The 20,641-nt window shown below is 32.5% G+C and overlaps 4 protein-coding genes and 2 non-coding genes across 6 annotated transcripts; 4 read left to right on the plus strand and 2 right to left on the minus strand.

The window, feature by feature from the left end:
* Positions 1-738: 738 nt before the first annotated feature.
* LOC125875703 (protein RER1B) lies at positions 739-4,251 on the plus strand. The gene is made up of 4 exons (XM_049556724.1): positions 739-912; positions 2,162-2,531; positions 3,881-4,061; positions 4,188-4,251. Exons 2-4 carry the CDS (start codon positions 2,182-2,184, stop codon positions 4,239-4,241), a joined length of 585 nt encoding a protein of 194 aa, XP_049412681.1. The 5' UTR covers positions 739-912; positions 2,162-2,181; the 3' UTR covers positions 4,242-4,251.
* Positions 4,252-5,627: 1,376 nt separating this feature from the next.
* Positions 5,628-7,431, minus strand: LOC125848945 (uncharacterized). The gene has a single exon (XM_049528919.1). The coding sequence runs from the start codon at positions 7,335-7,337 to the stop codon at positions 5,673-5,675; it is 1,665 nt and encodes a 554-aa protein (XP_049384876.1). The 5' UTR covers positions 7,338-7,431; the 3' UTR covers positions 5,628-5,672.
* A 1,362-nt stretch (positions 7,432-8,793) lies between these two features.
* LOC125841644 (syntaxin-112-like) lies at positions 8,794-10,434 on the plus strand. The gene is made up of 2 exons (XM_049520811.1): positions 8,794-8,900; positions 9,279-10,434. Exon 2 carries the CDS (start codon positions 9,292-9,294, stop codon positions 10,198-10,200), a length of 909 nt encoding a protein of 302 aa, XP_049376768.1. The 5' UTR covers positions 8,794-8,900; positions 9,279-9,291; the 3' UTR covers positions 10,201-10,434.
* A 4,775-nt stretch (positions 10,435-15,209) lies between these two features.
* LOC125853744 (putative pectinesterase 11) lies at positions 15,210-17,553 on the minus strand. Its single transcript, XM_049533478.1, has 5 exons — positions 17,312-17,553; positions 16,472-16,631; positions 16,206-16,394; positions 15,729-15,961; positions 15,210-15,423 (listed from the first exon to the last, which is right to left on the minus strand). Exons 1-5 carry the CDS (start codon positions 17,551-17,553, stop codon positions 15,216-15,218), a joined length of 1,032 nt encoding a protein of 343 aa, XP_049389435.1. The 3' UTR covers positions 15,210-15,215.
* A 2,551-nt stretch (positions 17,554-20,104) lies between these two features.
* On the plus strand, positions 20,105-20,187 carry LOC125854055 (small nucleolar RNA U30). The gene has a single exon (XR_007445348.1). It is a non-coding gene; the product is annotated as a small nucleolar RNA U30 (small nucleolar RNA).
* Positions 20,188-20,401: 214 nt separating this feature from the next.
* On the plus strand, positions 20,402-20,484 carry LOC125854056 (small nucleolar RNA U30). The gene has a single exon (XR_007445349.1). It is a non-coding gene; the product is annotated as a small nucleolar RNA U30 (small nucleolar RNA).
* Positions 20,485-20,641: the final 157 nt, after the last annotated feature.

Raw genomic sequence — 20,641 nt, forward strand, 5'->3', positions numbered from 1 at the left:
ATCTAATTCATTTCTGATCAAATTACGTTGGTCCAGTTCAAATTCAACTAGGGCCCAATTCGTTTTAAATGTGGGCTTAACTAGGAAGTTCAGGTTAAAATCTTGGTGTACCCTCGTTGGGCTCGGGTCGTTGAAATAAAGATGGGCCGGGTCACTTTTTGAGAAGATCCAGGCCCACTTTTATGTGTTTGGATTACTTCGTTGATTTTCTTACGCAAGAGAAAATGTTTCTTTTGTAGCTTACCATTTTATGAATTTTATTTATATTAATTAAGGGTTGTGCAAATATATATTTATGGTTCATAAAGTAAAACTATCATCCAAAGTTTCTAAAATTTAAATTGTGGTTAAAATTTGTGTTTCAAGGTGATATCTAGATCATGATTTAAAAAGTTCATAAATTGCAGGACAAATAAAAATGGATAATTGATATTTGATAACATTTACTGTGACATACTTGTATTAAAGATTGACTGACTTAATGAGAAATCAAGAAAATACTTATCATAAATGAAAAATTTAAGAATGAGATCGACAATTAGAAATTTAATAGCTTAGTTGATTAATTAACACGAAAAAATTTGATTTCTCACCTTGTAATTCCCAATTGTTAAAATAATTATAATAATTGGGAATTATTTAATTGAAATCCAAGTAGAGAAGGAAACTACCAATTTAACTAATGTTTTTTTTAAAAAAATAAATAAATATTATAAGCGGATAAATAGAAAATGTTGTTTGTTTATTTAGGGCATAGTAAAATGAGAAATAGCAGAAAGGGGAGAATTGTCAATTGAAAAAGAAAAAGAGATAGAAATTTCTTCACTCGTCGGTAGCCATTAAGAGCCACAGATCCGATCTTATTTTTCTCCCTCTCTATTCAACACTCTAAATCTCTTCACTAAGTGAAAGGTAATCTGTATTTTCAATGTTAATCTAACCCTAGATGTTTATGTGATTTTTGTTTTAGATCTGATTCTTATCATTGTTTGTAACATATAGATTCTTGTTTATTCATGGGTGGGTGATCATAGCTATGTGCATCTTTAAGATTAGAAGAACTAAAATGAGTTATTTGAGATAACAATTTGCAGCTGGGTTCTATTTGACCAAATGGGTTTGATTTTAGGGTACCGAAGGATGATTATAAGGTGTTGACTGGATGAATTTTGAAGGGGTGGGTCGGTTCAATCCGAACTTGTCAAAGTTTGCTTTGGTTCAAAAATGGGTGTCATAGTCTGGGAATCTTTAAGATTAGGAGAAATAAATTGTGGTAAGACTTATTTTCGTTGCGTGATTTGGAGTGTTTACGTTTACTGCTGGGTTCCATTGGACCAAAATGAGCTTGACTTTTAGGGCATTAATGGAGGATTTTAGGTTGTTAAATTGATGTATTATGATGGGTTATAGTACAAAGCATTGAAATGAAAAATCACTTTTCCATTTATTTTGTTTTCTTTTAATTCTAGGTACATAGTTGACTTGCTAAAAAAATAGTTTATTGTATGATACATTTAAATTATGAGTATCCTACACCCATTTATTTTGTTTTCTTTTAATTGTAGCTACATAGTTGACTTGCTAAAAATATAGTTTATTGTATGATACAGTTGAATTATATCTTATATTGGGAGGACTTGTATAATTTCTTTTTTTCCCTCAAAGAAATTGAACCAGCTGGAGGACTACTAGCTGAAGTTGAACCAGCTTCTTCATTGAGTTTGTTTTAAATCTTAAATAAGTGCATCACTCACTCAATCTTGCCTAATTTGAGAGGATATCGATGATGTTGTATCTGAGATTGCAAACTTCTTTTTTGTTCTAGCCTTATTTTCAAGTACCTTATTTGCGATAAAGTTTTGGTTGCTCTAGTTGATTTTTTTTAAGGTCTGATAGTTGTGTGCTTTTTAATGAATTCTTGGAGGGTGTTGTAACTTACTGTTAATAAGAAGGTGGTATTGTCATTTGTTTGTCAATGATTGATATTATGGTGGGTGGTCTAAGCAATCAGTTTTTTCACTAGTGTTAATCTCCTCATGATCTAAGCATTAGTAGAATCTAAAGTCCTAATTCTTCTATTTCATTAGTAGAAGCATTAGTGTACTCAGTTGACAATGTCTTCCTTGTGTTGATCTTATTACATTTATGTGTCACCTTCTAGGATTGTGAAGTTGAGTTTCTATGGAGGGTGTTGGAGGTGATGGTGCCTCAGCGGCTACAGCATTGAACCAGCGGAGGCATGAACTTTCGAAACTTTTCCAATACTATTTAGATAAAACTACTCCTCATTCTACATATAGGTGGATTGGAACTTTTGTCTTAGCATTGCTTTATGCTCTGCGGGTTTATTATGTTCAAGGATTCTATGTTGTTACCTATGGCTTGGGCATCTACATTCTTAATTTGCTGATTGGTTTCCTGTCACCTCTTGTTGACCCTGAGCTGGAACCTTCGGATGGTCCTATGTTGCCTACTAAAGGTTCAGATGAATTCAAGCCTTTCATACGTCGCCTCCCAGAGTTCAAGTTCTGGTAATAATTCCTGCTTTATGGTTTTTGCATTGCTTAATTCTCGGAGAAAGGGTTTGTCACCTGTACATTATATATTATCTTGTATCAGAATTGCCTCAGTTTGCCTTGTCTCATAGTCAAACGTTTGCATTGGGCTTAGCTCTCTTGGTAAACTTTGGAAGTAGGAATTGATGCAGTAGAACCTCCTTGCTGTGTATACTTGAAATCTGGACGAATTTTCTAAGCTAATTTACCTTTTGTCATATATAACGGTCACTCCTATACTTATGTTGCCCATTCTAATGTTTAATATTTGGCTTGGCTGCGCTAACATTAACTTTATATCTTGAACCAGCTGCATGACCATAGATTCAGCTATTTCTAAATGTTGCCTAGAATATTCAGCATTAAGTACTTAGCTAAATTGAGACTAAAAAAAGGAAGTTGTACCTCGTTAAAATATGTTATGGTTCTGTTTACAGGAACCTTTTCCTTTTCTTGACTTGTTACACAAGATCTTACTTCAAAGATCTCATAAATCATAGCAACTAAGATGCATTTGACCTGCACAGATGGACTTGGATATTATGTCCAATTTTCAGTTCATAAGTTGCATTGGCTTATGTGATCCCTGATGGATCTGTCCCATAAGAGTTTTGGGCCCTTCAGGAATTAGGAGGTTGCCAAATTGGTTACTGACACCCTTTCAAAGAAATATTTACCCAATGCTCTGACAGCCTGACATCTGTTTTTTCCCTTTTGGTTCTTGCTTGTTTTGTAATCTTTTCTGAATACTTTGATTTCTTCTGTCCCACGGACCTTTACAGGGTCTTCCACCGCCTCAAAATTAGCACGGTGGATCATTTATTTCCTTGTCTACATGAATTTATTGTTGTGAAACACTGCTGTATTTTTGCATGATTTGCATTTAAGATCTTGTGCTGGCTAATGTTTTGCCTGTGAGAAACAAGAATTGAACAAAGGTGGAAGATTTCTTTTTCTTTTAGTAGGGCTTTGCCAGACAGGCCTGATTAGAGCGGAATGGATATAAAATATTCATATAGCCAACCCCTGTCAGTCTTAGGAAAATAGCAACGCCAACCAGTTTGGATTGAGGTAGTTGATTGATAGTGTTAATGCCAGAAAGCTAATTCAATGCAGTGCTATGCTTAAGTGACTTCGTTGGGTGTGAAGTTGCCCTGTATCTTTTGTTATATAGTTGGCATAGCATAAGAGAGTTTTTATGCATGTTTTAGGCATTTAAATACTTTCTTGAACCTGGTTAAAGAAAAGTAATATTTTGAACCTTTTGGTTGTAGCAGCAATATTTATTATTTATCTCTTTCTTTTGCCCCCCATCTTTCTTTCAGGTATGCCATAACAAAGGCTTTCTGTGTGGCATTTGTCATGACTTTCTTCTCCCTATTTGATGTTCCTGTGTTCTGGCCTATATTGTTGTGCTACTGGATTGTTCTGTTCGTCCTTACCATGAGGCGACAAATTACACACATGATTAAATACAGATACATTCCTTTCAACCTTGGAAAGCAGGTAATCTCAATAGCTATTGAGTAGTTTTATATCTCAAATAGTACATTATCTGCTGAAAGTAGGGAATTTTAGGTTACTTATCTCATTTTGAGATGTTTAACATGATTGCTTTTGTTATTGCAACAGAAATATTCCGGGAAAAGGCCATCAGCAAGTGGCAGCAGCCCAAGAGCCGACTGAGCTTTTGCCAGATTTGACCAAACGGAGAAAGTGTAGTAGGAAAAAACAGAAAACAAGATGGATTGCTGCATATTTTAGTTAAAATGTGATTTGTACTTGCATTAATCTCTGACACGAAAAACGGGGAAACAAATGTAGTAGTTTGTTAGCGTTCTTTAATTGTTTTCTTTTCCAGTTTTCTGATCATCTCTGGTAGTCATATAAATCTAATTTTGGGACGTATAGAACCAGAGTTATTGCTTTGTTTGCGAAAGAAGCTTCGTATATCGAGGTTGGAGCAGGGTCTTTTGTAGTTACTGGCAGTGGATTTTCATTTGCATATGAAATTTACACCCTTTCAACAACATTACCTTGTGTAGTATAATTTTACAAGTTGGGTTTTGGAGGGTATAGTGTAGGTAGATCTTATCAAGGTGGAGGTGGTTTTTGATGGATCCTTGACTCTAGGAAAAGCAAAACAAGACAGTTTGGAAAAAGGAAGTGAAGAAGTCATGATAAAATATTATAAAAAGCATAATAATTGGAAGAAAAAGGAACAATATATATAAAATAAAATAATGTGATAAACAAAGTATAAGAAACACACAACAATAGAAACTGAAGGACAAGAAATTATGAAGAGGAATACTACTACTACTCACTCGTATATAAGTCCAAGATGCAATTGTGGTCAATTGAGTTATTAAGATTCCTCATGTGCTACTAATATTCTCATGTTACAAGCTTGTGCAGTACTAAAAGTAGTATTTTGTGAAGTGGGCTCATTGCTGATGTTTCTCTTGTTGAAGCATTCCAAGTAAAGTTGAGTTCGATTATATGAATTCTTATTCTTAATGTTAATGTCGTTTCATTTAAGCTCATGCAACTCCGGTGTGCGTTCTTTCTCTGGCTGTTTCAAGCTAAACTTCTATATCAGAATAGAATCCTTCTTAGTGTCTCGAGAAAAAAGAAGATGAAAAGAAAAGTAAAACATAAGAAAGATTTGAGAGATTGTTAAAATAACAATCCCACAACACAAGTGAGTCTGGGAGAGTGGTGTATACACAACCTTGCTCCTACCTCGTGAAGGTAGTCGGTAGATATACTTCATAGATTGTTAAAAAAGAAGAAGTTACATGAAACATAGGAGATATTGCAAAAGAGAAGTAAAGAAGTTAAAATCTGGGTAAGCGAAAGGTTTCTTTTCAATAAAATCCGCCCAGAGAAGTAATCCAATACAAGAATCCTATGTATTTGTCAAGATGCCATTCTATTTTTTCTGATATATGTATAATGTGTTACAATATGACATGGGTTCATATTTAATACGAGTATCTCTCCTATAATCGATCAGTAGGACTCGAACTATTAGCTATATATAAACCATAGCATGTTACAAAATGTGTGGCAGAATGAAACTATTTCGCCAAGCTTCCTCTGAGTCTCCAGAAGTTAAGCTTGCTCTCTGAACTTCTTGTAAATATCGCCTTTATAGAACTTTCTTGTTCTAAGCACCAAAATGTATGATACAATGCACCCTACAAAACTTGCTGCAGCAATTATCAGAAAAGAAGACCTGTAACACTCTATACCGATGCATGTTAAATGATCCCCTGGCTTCCTGAAAAGTCCCAAAGCTGCCATTTGCCTCAAAGCTTCCTTGTCATAAAAATGACCAACCAATCTAACATTGAATACATAAGCTCCAATTGGGCTGGCTGCTCCGCCAAAGTTGAGCAGTGTAGCATAGTGTTTAAGGCCAAAAAGTTCTGATATGATGGAAAATATCAAAGGTGCCATAGCTCCAAAGCAAAACCCAAGAATAGCCAATGCAACATCAAGAACACTTGGCACACCCATTGCTATAAGAATATGACCAAAGCAAGATAAAAGGAGCACAAAAGTAAGCATCAACGGACGAGGTACTTTATACTTTGTCAAGAAAATCTCAGAGACAAAGCCAGAGACTACTCTTCCAAGATAACCCCATATACTCACTAGTGAAGTAAACGTTGCAATACTCGTGTTAGGATATCCTAACGCCTTACCAATTTGACCTATGTTATCAATAGCAGTCAACGTACCACCAGCTCCAAAGATAGTAGTAATAAACAAAATCAACATGTCAATGCTCAAAAGTGCTTGCAAAATCGTATAATCTTCACCTCTCTCCGGTGGCTTAAACACATTCTTGAACCATAAAACTTCTTTCCCCTGACTTCTCGAAGGTAACTTCCCTTGCTCTAGTCCTTTCAACGGCGTAAAATCATCTAAAACTTGTTTCCTATTCTTCCCAATTCTCAATTCTTCTCTGATTACAACCACTATAGGTGCAAACAACAAAAGCAACATGACACAAGAACTCAATCTATATTCAACTAAAGTGAAAGCTACCCTATTTTGCAAAATGGTAACCATTAACAGAAATCCAGCAAGACCAAGTGATATATAAAGAAGCTGATAAAAAATATTCACCTCATTTTCTTGACGATTAACGCCTTTCATAACCCTAACATACTTAAGCAAAGTACTACAAACAAATGGTGGAAGCCAACCAATTAACAACACTAAAGATTTCCCATTATTCCCATAAATAGCATGAAACAATTGTGTTATAATTGCACCACTTAAACCAACAAAACCCTTTAACAATCCAATCACAATTCCCCTGCTTTCAGGGAAATTCTTAACACAAGTTACTAAAGCACCAGTATTAGTAAAAGTTTGAGAATTTGCACCAATCATTAAACATAAACACATTTGCCAAACCTGGGGTTTGACTAATTCATCACCGTTGACTGCTAACCATAAGTAAATGTACCCAGAAAAATTCATCAATGACCCAATTAGAAGAACAACCCATGGTGGGCAAACTTCATTGATTAAACCAGCGATGATTCCTACATTGGCACCAACATCCTTAAAGAAAGATAACAGATTTAAGGTTGTTTGATCATAACCCAATGAAGATTTGACATTTTGTGAGTAAAGACCAAATAAGTAAGTGCCACCAGAAACAGACAAGATCAAGATTGAAGCGAAAACAGTGAACCATCGGCCATTGAAGAAAGGGGTTGGGGTTTTACCCAAATTTCTCAAACTCAAATCTGCCGTCATCAGTTTTCACTTTGAAGACTCCGTCAGATCGGCCAAGTTTCGATCTGTAAACACCAGCCGTTTTGGTCAAGGGCTTTGAAGTTTCCATTTTCATGGCAAAGTTTGATACTCCCTCCGTCCCTATTTACTTGTCCATATTTCCTTTTTTGGTTGTCCCTATTTAGTTGTCCATTTTGACAAATCAAGAAAGGACAATAAATTTTTTCCTATTATACCCTTATTTACTCTTCTTGAAAATTGTAAAGTGTATGTTGTTTCCCTCCAATTTATTTCACTTTAATTCAAATAAGTGGTTGTAATTTTGAAGTGAAAAGTTGTCATAAGGGTAAAATTGTAACTTCACTGTGCTAATCATTGTTGCCTTAATCTGTGTGCCATTTCTAAAGTGGACAACTAAAAAGGGACGGAGGGAGTAATTTATAAATTGGTTAACGAAAAAAATAATAGAAAAGTCGGACTTGTTTGGTACGTCCGATGAGATAGTCAAAAATAACTCATAAAATTATTTTTATCTCATTTAATAATTTTATTACTATGATGGGATAAAATAATTTTGAAATTAGTTAATATTTATAATCAAATATCGAATAAAATTGATCTCAAATTATATCCTGAGATTAAGTATAATTTTTTTTTTATATGTGATTTAATAAGATATTATAGGATGGAATGTGAAGGGTGAAAAGTAAGAGTTCAGAGAAGTGCTGGGTGGAATGATTAAAAGGTGAAAATTGAAGGCATTCGATAGATAAACGACAACAAATTTAAAATGCTTTTTATAAAACTTTATTTTTTTTTCTTCATTTTTAACAAACTTATTTTACTAAAAGAAAAATATTTTCATAAACTAAATATAAAAAAGTACAAAATATTTTCTGAAATAATTTTTCTCCCCTCTAATCAATATAAATTTGTCCATATATAGTTAGTAGCATCTATTTCTATTGATAGTCCAACTTCAAAATTAGGGTGGGCAACTTTCACAAAAATTATAAGTAGATTGTATGTTGGACATAATCGATATGTACTTTATTTTCATTATTTACATTTTGTGTTGACAAAAATAAAGTGAGCATTTGGAATTATAATTATTATATGATGCAATAAACATGTGGAATTAACTTTTCTTTTTTTTTTGTTCTTATCCTCGCTGTAATAGATAATATTTAGGTAAATAAATTGACAATTTTGATTAAGATAAAGATCATTTACCAAACAAAAATGGATAAACTTTTAATGAAAAGTAATCCCATTTTAGCATGTACTTGTTTTTTTTTCTATATCATGTAATTTATCTTATTTCTATTAAAAAAAAAACTTTTAATGAAAAGTAATCCCAGGTGTAGGATGAGCTGTAAAAGAAAATTTTGAGGCAAGTAAGCCTAATTACGTTACGAAATATAACGGCTATATTTCTTCGATTCGAATTTGAAATAGACGTCCCTTTAAAGTCCATCACAGCTCTTCACTCATTTAACCCCCCAAATTCTTCACTCCACAATTCTCATTTTCTCTGCAAATTCACATACAAAGTAAGCGAAAGCGTCTCAACAATTCTTCAAGGTACCCTTCTTTTTTCCATCCTGTAATCTTTTATCCTGTCGATTCTTTTCTGGGTTCAAGTAGATTTTAAGGCTGAGTTCAGGGCTTGTTATCTGTTGAGTATTGCAATGAATCTTTAGGAATTTCTTATAATTTTGAATTGTTTCAAGATTTGATGTCTTTTTCGTTTTTCTCTATCTGAGTTCTTGAAGAATCATATAGCCGATCACAAATGTTGCTTAATGGAGTACTTGTTATAGTCTTTGTTTTCTTGGGAAATTTTGTTACTGAAAATTAGCAATAAAGAAATCACAAGATTGAGATTTTTTTTTTTCATGATTTCAAGAATAGAACAGAATTTGATGGGTCTCTCTGTTTTCTCTATCTGGGTATTTGCAGAATTATCGTAAAGATGAATGACCTGATGACGAAATCATTCTTAAGTTATGTGGAATTGAAGAAGCAGGCTATGATGGATCTTGAAGCAGGGCCTGATATTGAGATGGGTCAACTCGACCCGACTGATGAAAGGAACCTCACAAAATTCTTTGAAGAAGTTGCTGTAATTAAGTCAGATATGGAAGAGATTAGCAATCTTCTTGTCAATCTTCAAGACCTTAATCAAAAAACCAAATCAGCCCCGAGTGCCAAAATTCTTCAAGGACTTAGAGATCAGATTAACTCTGACATTATTACTGTTCTTAGGAAGGCAAAAATCATCAAAACAAGACTTGAATTGCTTGATAAATCCAATCTTGACAATCGTGGCGTGTCAGCAGCGTATAAAGAGGGAAGCCCGGTTGATCGAACGAGGATTTCAGTGACTAATGGTCTGAGAATTAAACTGAGGGATATGATGAATGATTTTCAGTGCTTAAGGGAAAACATTGTAGCAGAACACAAAGAAGGCTTAAGGAAACAGTATAGTAGTGAAGGCTTAAGGAAACAGTATAGTAGTGCTAACAGGAAGGAACCGAGTGAGGAGGCGATTGAAAAGATGATGCAAGAAAAGGTTTTTGAGGGTAGAGTAGAAAAAGGGGTGGTGGAGAACCAGGATAGGCATGAAGCTGTGAAAGAGATACAGAAAAGCTTGGTTGAGCTGCACCAAGTGTTTCTTGATATGGCTGTTATGGTTGAGACACAAGGTGATCAAATGAACAATATTGAGCAAAATGTGGTTAATGCTGGTGGATATGTGAATGGTGGGATGAAGGAGTTAGATCGTGCTAATCGAATGAAGAGGACGAGGACTTGGGCATGTTGGATTGGAGCATTGGTGCTGGTTTTCTTGTTGATATGCCTTATTGCAATTCTATTTTGAATTTAGGGTGAGAAAAAAAGGCTTTGGGGGCTCTCTATCACTTTTGCTTCTTTTTGTTCTGTTTCTTCTTTTCAGTATGTACATCATCATGCTTCTGTTTCTTCTCTGATGGCGATGGACAGATCTCTTTCCTCTTATAGACATAATAGGGTTATGTGATGAATTTATGCTCATCAACTGCTTGTATGTAAAATAGATTGAAAATGATACATCACTTTTGGAGATTGGAATATATTGAATTTGATCAAGATAATAGTGTTTTTGCAGTCCTTTATTGTCTCTGCTACCCCTTAGATTTTGTATTCTGTTATGTCATTGATTTCATTTCCTTATTATTAAGTACAGCAAAAGCATTGTTAAGGAATTTTGTGATCCATTCTTTCGCAACGATTATGGACAAAGATATAAGATACTTTCAGTTCTGATGATTTTGTTGGAGAACCAAGTAAATAGTATTTCTTTACTATGAACATTATTTCCTTTTTCATTTTACGACAGGATAAAGTTTTGTGAGTTCGTTATTATAGTGAGGCAAGGCATGACAAAAAAGTACTAAGTTTTACCAAATCGTGTTAGCTATACTGTACTCTAGCTCCGCGTCTTAATAATGAAGTGAGGAATCTTGGATTATATTTTTTGATTTGGTTTCCCACCTGGTGTCATTGGGGATCAAATAAATCAGAATTTGCGTTGGGAAGTTTCACAGTGATGATTAAAACACTTTATAATAAAGACGACTTGTACCAGCCAGCAAGGTCGTACACGAGATCTCTGGAGTCCTTTTCACTCAGTCCACAACCTTTGTTGGTGGAATCTTGAATTATATGCCTTAATATACTGAGGTAAATGCTGAATCTACATTTGTAGAGGTCCCTAATTAAGTTGTTTTGCACCTTCAAAATGGTGAGGCAGGGTACTTATCACTGTGTCATGGACTGCAGTTTTTTGGATTTGTATATAAAAATAATATTTTTTTATTGAAAATTTTGTACATAATTTAGTATATATGTTCGTTGAAGAAAAATCCAGTCACATAGCATTATTTTCGTCAAAATGGGAAATATATTTGTAAGTAACAAAGCCAATTTTGCACTTTGTAATGAAATCTATCCAAGTTGGTGGAGATAGAACCTGGAACTACCTTGCATTTTTGGGTTCCAACGATCAGTTCAACTAAACCTGCTGTTTTATTTCTTCATGGATTTATTTATTGCCAATGGAATTTTCACTTAGTACTCTCCTTGAGTTCAGATTTCGCTGTCTACGTCCCTGACATACTTTTTCTTCGGAGACTCCTTCACCATTCGTCCTGAACGGTCAACGAGCTTTCAGGTATTGAATTGTACAACCATATCATCTAATCATATCATGTTTAACAAGTTTTGACTTTTATTTTTCGAACTCACTAAATGTAATTTTCTGGAAATATAATTACAATTGCGAGTCAAATATACAAAAGTTGTCGGCTATTATTTTGGGTGACAACTACTTACTTTTTTTTTTTTTTCATGAGACCAACAGGCAGAATGTTTGGCAAGGGGTATGATGCAATTGGGTGTGGAAAAGTTTAATTTGGTTGGATTTTGCTATGGATCAATGATTGGGTTTAAGGTGGCCCAATTGTATCCTTACATCATGGTCATTTCAAGCGGAGTTAATTGCAAAGCAGGTTATGTTTGCAAACCCAAAGGAGAAAGAGGAACCTGAAAATGATTTCGAAACTCATAAATATCAAATCTATAAATATGATATGGTTTTTTTTAGTACAATGATTGCAGGAAGTTCGGAGAGATTGCAATACTCGAATATATACCTGGAGGTGCAGGACATCTAGTTCAAATGGAGCGATCATTTTCTTACCATCAACGTCTCAAAAAATTTCTTTCCTCAAAGTGATGCAAATATGTGATGAAGCTGCATTTTTATAGTAAATATCGCCTGGGAAATTTTAGTATGATGTTGTGTTCTATATATAATAAGCCACAATGTAATTATTATTATAACTATCTTGTTAGCTTTCAACCAAAAGCTAACAAGATTTTTAGTTACATATTTATTATTTAGTTAAATAATAAATATGTCATTTTTATATATATTTTTCTATTACTATATATATATATATATAATAAGTGGGAATATCTACTACTTAGCACATGACAAGTATTACATGTGCTTAGATAGTGTTGTACATTCTTCTTTTATGGTTGTACCTTTAAAATTTATATTATTGGACAATTTAACATCATTAATCACAATAATTAATAAGTTAAAACATTTTTTTAAAAAATATGAAAATTTGGATGACTCCAAATTTTATTTGTGTCACATAAATTGAGACAACAAAAATAACATATATTGAGTCCATTTTAATTTATTTGTCTTTTTTTGTGTTTTTTATATTTAAAAATTGCGTATAAATACTATAAATCATGATAATTGACAACATAAAATATGTTTTGAAAAAAATACAAAAAATTCCATTGATTCTTCAAGTGAATCTATCGTAAAAATACTATAAATCATGATAATTGACAACATAAAATATTTCAAAAATAAATACATATAAAAAAATTCTATTGATTCTTGAAATTAATCTATTGTTACAAATTATGTATAAAATATAATAAATCGTGATAATTGACAACTTAAAATATTTATTAAAAAAACACAAAAAAAGAAATTGACTAATTCTTAAAATTAATCTATCAATGTCACATAAAATGAGACAAAAGTAGTAATATGTATTATTTAATGTGAAATTATTGAAAACTACGTAAAATGTATTGTGAAACTTAACAATTAACGACATTTGATTGACTCTTGAAATTTTATCTATGCTACATACATTGAGACAAATGGAGTAATATATATTAAGTATTTAAAATTACGTACAACCTTATTGCTTTCTGCAGGCTTTGAATTATCGTGGACATTTTTTAGACTGATACAAGTTTTGTACATTTTCTATTTAATTTTTTTTAATATTATAAATCACAATAACTAATAATTTAAAATATTTTAAAAAATACATTAAAAATTGAGTTGGTTTTGGGAATTTTATTTATACTATATAAAATGGGACAAAGGAAGCAACATATATCATTTACAAATGACTTAAAAAGCATTAAAAATTACAATAATTACCAAATTAAAATATTTAAAAGCTATATAATAAAATAACTTCACTCTCAGAATTTTATCAGGCTCACATATATTGGGACAGAAAAAATAACACATATCATTTTAAAATTATCAAAAAAGTATTATAAATAATAATAATTAACAACTTAAAATATCTAAAAGACATTTTAAAAGGGTTAATTTTATAATTTTATCCGTATCACATAAATTAGGACAAAGTGACCAGTAATGTAGGCCATTTGAAAGTTACATAAAAATATTATAAATCACAATAATTAATAACCTAAAACATTTTTTTTAAAAATATGAATATTTGGATGACTCTCCAAATTTTATTTGTGTCACATAAATTGAGACAACAAAAATAACATATATTGGGTCCATTTTAATTTATTTGTCTTATTTTTTTTTTGTGTTTTTTATTTTTAAAAATTGCGTAAAAATACTATAAATCATAATAATTGACAACATAAAATATGTTTTGAAAAAAATACAAAAAAATTCACTGATTCTTGAAGTGAATCTATCATAAAAATACTATAAATCATGATAATTGACAACATAAAATATTTCAAAAATGTTGTATGTGGGTAGTCTTATTGTGCCTTAAATAGTGTCAAAGAAAGTTACAAGTTTGTGATAAAAAAACTTATTCTTTTATCCACGCAAACAATCGCTTCAAAAACTCCGTTATTAGCCCCAAAACATACCATTTATATTATTGGGCCCGTGCATAGCACGGGCACCATTATCTAGTTTATATAATAAATGTCACCTGAAAAATTGTAGTAGTTCAATTGGTTAACTACCTCAACTTTCTGATGAGAAAGACAAGCACAAAATAAATGTGCACGACACGGCAATAGCAGAAGAAAATTCAAGTCAAAACTTTTCCTTCTATTTGAACCAAGAGAAGACAAAATAATGCAAGAATAAACACTGTTTGGGGCAGCAAACAATCAACCAAGCAAGCAAAAATAAATAATCAACACAAGAGACACCAAATTTAACGTGGAAAACCTCTTCAATGTGAAGACTAAAAACCACAAGGCCAAAGCTCCACTAAAATCAACAAGAGTTACAAAAGTGTTCTCCAAAATGGTCACCAACGAAGTGTCAAACAATGGGCAACACAACTACAAGATAGCACCAAAAACTAGAAAAATAAAAGAAGCAAAAACACCAAACCCGCAACTATTGTTTACGAGCTAAAATCTGGAGCTACAGGACTCCAAATCACCCTCTCTCAGTTCCCAATCAAAGATCAAGTTGAAAGGAATAAGCTGTCCAAAAATCAGCTTAATCGGATAAGAAAAATGAAGCGGGAATCGCGATTTGAAATTGGCTGCTAGGGCTTGTGCAAAAATCTACACTCTCTCACTTTTCTCTCTATATGACTGCTCTCGAACTCTTGTGATTCTTTTCAAATAAGACCTAAAAGAAAGTCTTACATATGCACCATAATATTGGGCTTATGGACAAAAGTAGGTTAGTCAAATTTGGGCTAAATGTATCCACAAAGGAAAGGAAAAAAGACACAAAACCTTGAATTTTCATTTATCCACATAGAAAGAAAAAAAGGCCCAAAACCAACACTTTCATCATATTGCAAGGGGTTCGATTTCCTGTCTTGTTATCCGTTTCCCCATTTACAATCCCCAATTGTTATTATTATTACTCCATTATTATTATTGTTATTAACAATAATAAGTCCTTCATCAAATCTAGTGAATTTTCAACTGAAATTTATAACCATTCAATACTCTAATACAATAGATAATGATATTTTACATTGTGAATATACTCTAATACAATCTCAATAAATTACTAATATAAAAATTAATTAATGGCTGTAAATTAAAATAATTACAATTTCAATTTTCTCCAGTAGGAGTAACAATATTTGTTGAGCCTGATCTCTTGAAATGGGTCGGGGCGGGCCTTAACCAACTTCGCCCACCGATCATATTCTTGGTAAGAAATGGTGCGGCGTCCTCGTTAGATAGGCTACGTGACCAGCCCACCCTCTTTGATCTATTAGCACCTGCTCCGTAACACTTGTATTCTCCATAGTATGAAGTGCTGCCACAAAAAATACAAACAAATTGTAACCGTCAAATACAGAGATGGATTCAGAATTTTAAGATAATGTGGTTTGAAGTCATAGGCCTTAATGAATAGTGAAGGGAAATGTAGTCGTTACAATTTGTTAACACGGGATTATCAAATGTAGTTAAATAAACAAAAGTGTAAGGCCGGGAATGTAGTCGTTACAATCATTAATTGACATCTCTTAATGACAATTTTAGGTCCGCTGTTTGATATGAATACTTGCAATATTAATTAATCTCAAGGTGGCTAAAGATTTTGTGAATACAAATGCTTACCTTTGCTTGGTAGAATCTCCCCAGTCATTCCATCCCTCTGGCTGTATGATATTAGCCATAAATGTGTAGGCAAAAACCACCCTAGAATATGAACCCCATGGTCTTCCTAGTGAAGTGTTCCCTCCAGTACCTGTTATCTTGCAACCTAAAAATGTAAATCCTGAATTTTCTAAAGGGGACTCTCTGCCTTGAGCTGTGATTGCCCCTGCTGCAACTGAATGAATATGGCACCTCTGCCAAATTTTGCAAATACATTACTACTACAAAAATATAATTTACGTACTTTGAACTTATTGATACACTAATACTAATGAGTTTAAGTTGTATGCACTGACAATGATCATCAAAGATATTTACACAATCAGATCATTTTATGTTAAATTAACATGTTACGCTACATTGATAATATAATTTTTTATATATAGTTAAACCCTATCATTTAAATATAATTATAATTGTTGAATTATGAGAACTTACTTCATAGAGAGAAGCTGCACTTCCGAAAATAAAATCAACGGCCCCTTCAATGTAACAATTATTGTAATAATGCCTACCAGCATCGTCTAACAAAGTGTCTTGATACGATTGAATTCTACAACCATAGAATGCACCTCTATCGCCTTTAACCTTTAGTGCCACAGCTTTGCCACTCGTTCCGAATAAATTCTATATGAAACATCAAAATCAAACAAATAAATTGAAGCGAAGCGATCAATATATAGTGATCTGCATTAATTGTTTACCTGTATTGTCAAATATCTTGCAACAAAGTCGGAGGCTAATACAGTGAGTGTAGGGGATTCAGTTATATCTCCACCGTCACTAGATGTAATTATTGTGTTAGAAGCCTCGGTTCCACTCAACGTGATGAATGGCTTGTCAGCAGGCACTATAATCTTCTCTCTGATAAATCCATGCAAAATACATTTTTTAAAAAATTAATTAATTTGTATGTACACTGACATATAAAAGAATTGTTCACCTAATGAAATATATCAATGCCAGATTACCTATTATAACAATTTTAAGTTCATGCATTTTGAATTTTAGAAAAAACAACTTAGATTAATGTAACATCGTTTGTTTGGATATTTTTTTGGCTGCTAGATCGAGAACATATACTATATATAACATAACATAAAAAATGATTTTAAGAAATCTTTGATCATTATAGTTAAATGTTATTCCCTTTGTCTCAATTTATGTGACTTACTTTCCTTTCTAGTCAGTTCCAAAAAGAATGACATATTTCTATATTAAGTAACAATTTAACTATAAAATGTTTATTTTACCCTTAATTGAAATTATTTACAGTCACACAAATTTCTATCACTCATTTTGGACCACAAGTTTTAAAAGTCTTCCTTTCTTTCTTAAACTTCGTGCCGAGTCAAACTACCTCACATAAAATGAGACGGGAGTATTATATTATAGAGATGTCTGACTATAGTTATAAATCAATTTATAATTAATAGAAATACAATATTTTGACTAAAGCTATTGGATTCTGCAGAACATCTAACTAAAACTGATCTAGCCTCTGCTCGTAATAACAGGTAAGAAAATATAAGATAACCACGAACCTGTAAGTCCCAGGCTTAACCCAAATGAAGAATAATTCAGTATTATTCGATGGAACAGCATCAATAGCATCTTGAATTTTCTTGAAATCTCCATGACCTGATTGGTCCACTCTAATTAGAATGGCAGTGGTAAAATTTGTACTAGAGTCGTTTGTAGCCATGGCTAAATTACATGAAGCATTACAACAAATGAGTAGAATTAATATAAGATGAAATTGGATTATCAATGAAGTAGCATCCATGTGCAATTAATTTTTCAAGTAATTAAACACCGGCCTCGATGGGGGTGCAGAGAATAAAGTTAATAGTAAATTAATTAAGAAAAGGAAAGTTGATTAAAAAGCAGAAACATTGTTAAGCTTTATAAAGAAGGTTTCTTCCTTAATGAACGCCGGCAGCCGAGAATTAGTGTCAAAGGATTGGTGGCTTACTTTTTAATTTGCAGATTGATTAAGGTCTAAGTTGCTCACCATTCACGTTAACCATAGAATGCATGCATTCAATTCAACATTAGTGGAGTATACTATATATATATAATCTTAATATAAACAACTTGGCGGAGAGGTTATGTTATTTTTGTTATATGGTTATTTTCATATTACATGACATGAATTCGCATTTAGGCCAGCTGTGAGCTCGAGAAACACAAGGCAAAAATCCGCACCATGACACCACCACAACCAAAAGTTTGGGTGTGGTGTACGTGTGAGAATGACAGGAATTTAGGATTTCAACTTTTTGATTTATGAATTTTATAATGACGATTTTAAGTGATAATAATTAGGTTTTGACTTTAATATTTGTACACATATATTTAATGAATTTATTAATACAAATACATTATTTGAGAAAAATCTACTAGGTTCGCCCGAACCTACATAGGCCAAAGCACCTTGCCTCTACGACTCCCCAAACGTGTAAACAAGTTTGCGGGTCATTCTGCCTTGTAGTTTGCAACCAAACAAACAAGATGAATGGTTACAGACAGGGGCGAAGCCTTGACTTCATCTGAATCCCCTTCAGCGAAAACTTATAGTACAATATATAGTTAAAACTATTTTCTACGTGTATATATATATATATAGTAGATGTCGAATTCCCTTTAGCTTCACTTCTTCGGGGTTTGAACCTTCTTAGTGAAAATTCTATCTCTGCTACTGGTTACAGGAAATTTAATTTACATATAATAAGTTAGCTTTATTTGAGTAGTCGATTAAGAAGAAGGATGCTATTCGAGATATTGTTAATTGGTGAAGTCCATTTTACTCAATTTGATGGTTGAAACATTCCTTAGCTATATATATATAAATTGTGACATTCAATAAAACTGGTTAACCAATCTCCTGTAATGCCGGAGCATGCAGAGTCTTCAATTGTAGTATTATATTTTACAATTTTAAAGTTGTTGGAAGAAGAATTTAAAAGAGTACTTGGAACAGAGATCAAATCTGCAGACACGTTAACGTTTTACTTGTTTGGAACAGAGATCAAATCTGCAGACACGTTAACGTTTTACTTGTTTCTGAATCTAAGTGATGATATGCATGATGTAATTGCTTAATTATAAGGTAGATAACTAGTTATAAGTTTGAAAACAAAAATTCGCAGTTGTTTGATCACATAATTTGAACCTTAAATTTGAAATTAGTGGTTTGTATATAATATTTTGAATAAACCAATGACCAGTGGCGGCGTCAGAAATTTTAATAAGGGGATTCAAAATCTGAGAAGTAAACACACGAACTAGTGGAAGAGGGTTCGATATCTATTATACATACCTAAAAAATAATTTTAACCATATATAAATAGTAATATTTTTCGCCGAGGGGTTCGGATGAACCCCTATGCTGCCTCCGCCCCCAATCAGATCGGTACCAAAAACAACCTAGACCATCGAAACGGGTTTAAAAGAATGTTGATTATATATAAAAACGATAATCAACAAATTATCTTGATATAAATCATATATAATGATAATTGATCGAATCGACCTTACTGGTAAATGATCGATCTTTATTGTATTTATTTTTTTAATTTATTGATCTTTTCATGGTTGAAAAAAATCCTGTTTAAGTAAATTGAAAATGTTACACTACAAGCTAAAATTTTGTAGCAAGTAATTACAAATCCTGATAGTCTGATGATTTTTATATAAGATTGAGAAATATATCAATAAATACTAGAATCGAGTCTAACACTATTCGAAAGAATAGTTTTTAAAATATTATTTTGCATAACTTCTAAAAATAAAAATCAAGTCTGAATGCGGCTCTAAAAAACAAAACATCATTGTAAATCAACATTTAATTACACGAAGTATCCTTTAAATAAGTTTGGTATTTATTTTTCAAATAGATTAGTCTTTAATTTTTATTTTAAAAAAAATAAAATAAAATAAGTCCTAGCTTAGACATAAGTTCTTTAAAGACATGGAACACATCTTACGAAACATTATAATACAAAATTATAAAATGCTTAGTGAAAAGTTATTTACATCGATAGAAAGACCAATCGAAAAGTATTAATGACCCGTAAAATGAGGCCTTTCTGGTACTTGAGATTGTTCGGGTCCAAACAGATAGTGGGCTCTTCAAATGTGACTGTAGCAAATTTAAATGCCCATCTTTTCAATATTAGCACCCGCCGCCATCTTCTATAAATTTTGGGGGAAACCCTAATCTCACAATATTAGGGACTCTGTTTCAGAGGTGTCTCCTTTAGCTTTCAATTCAGGGTTTCATTTTTCTCTTTCTTCTGTGTTTTTTTGTTGCATAAAATATATTAAGAAAGAGGTGCGATGATGAGGTTATTGAATAATCTCGTTAATCTGATTATAGCTGAGGAAAATCTCTCTATCCATTCTTAATCCACTGAGCACTTTCTCTTCTTCAAATTTCTTTTATTTTTGTTTTCCAGCAGATTGCAATCTAGGGATTTGTTGTCTTTTTTCCTTTCATTGGATATTTGTATTGAAGCCAAATTAATTTAGATTTGTTCCGGCTAGAAATGGAGTTATTTCATATTTTTCAGCAGGATCTCTTAATTTTCATTTTGTTTTTCTGTCTAGTAATTTGATATAATAAAAGGAGGTGTGATGATGAGGTTGTTGAATAATCTCGTTAATCTGATTATTGCTGAAGACAATATCTCTATCCATTCTTAATCCACTGAGCACCTTCTCTTTTTTTTATTTTTGCGGCTTTGTGTAGAAACTCGAAAATTCCTTGGTAATTGATCTTTAACAACTGATCTTTTAGTTTGAGGAAGATTTGAGTTAAACTGGCATTGTAGGGTACATTATGGTATGGTATTTGAAAGTTGTCCGGTATT

The sequence above is a fragment of the Solanum stenotomum genome, chromosome 1 (genome assembly GCF_019186545.1).
Source record: "Solanum stenotomum isolate F172 chromosome 1, ASM1918654v1, whole genome shotgun sequence".
Classification (NCBI taxonomy): domain Eukaryota; kingdom Viridiplantae; phylum Streptophyta; class Magnoliopsida; order Solanales; family Solanaceae; genus Solanum; species Solanum stenotomum.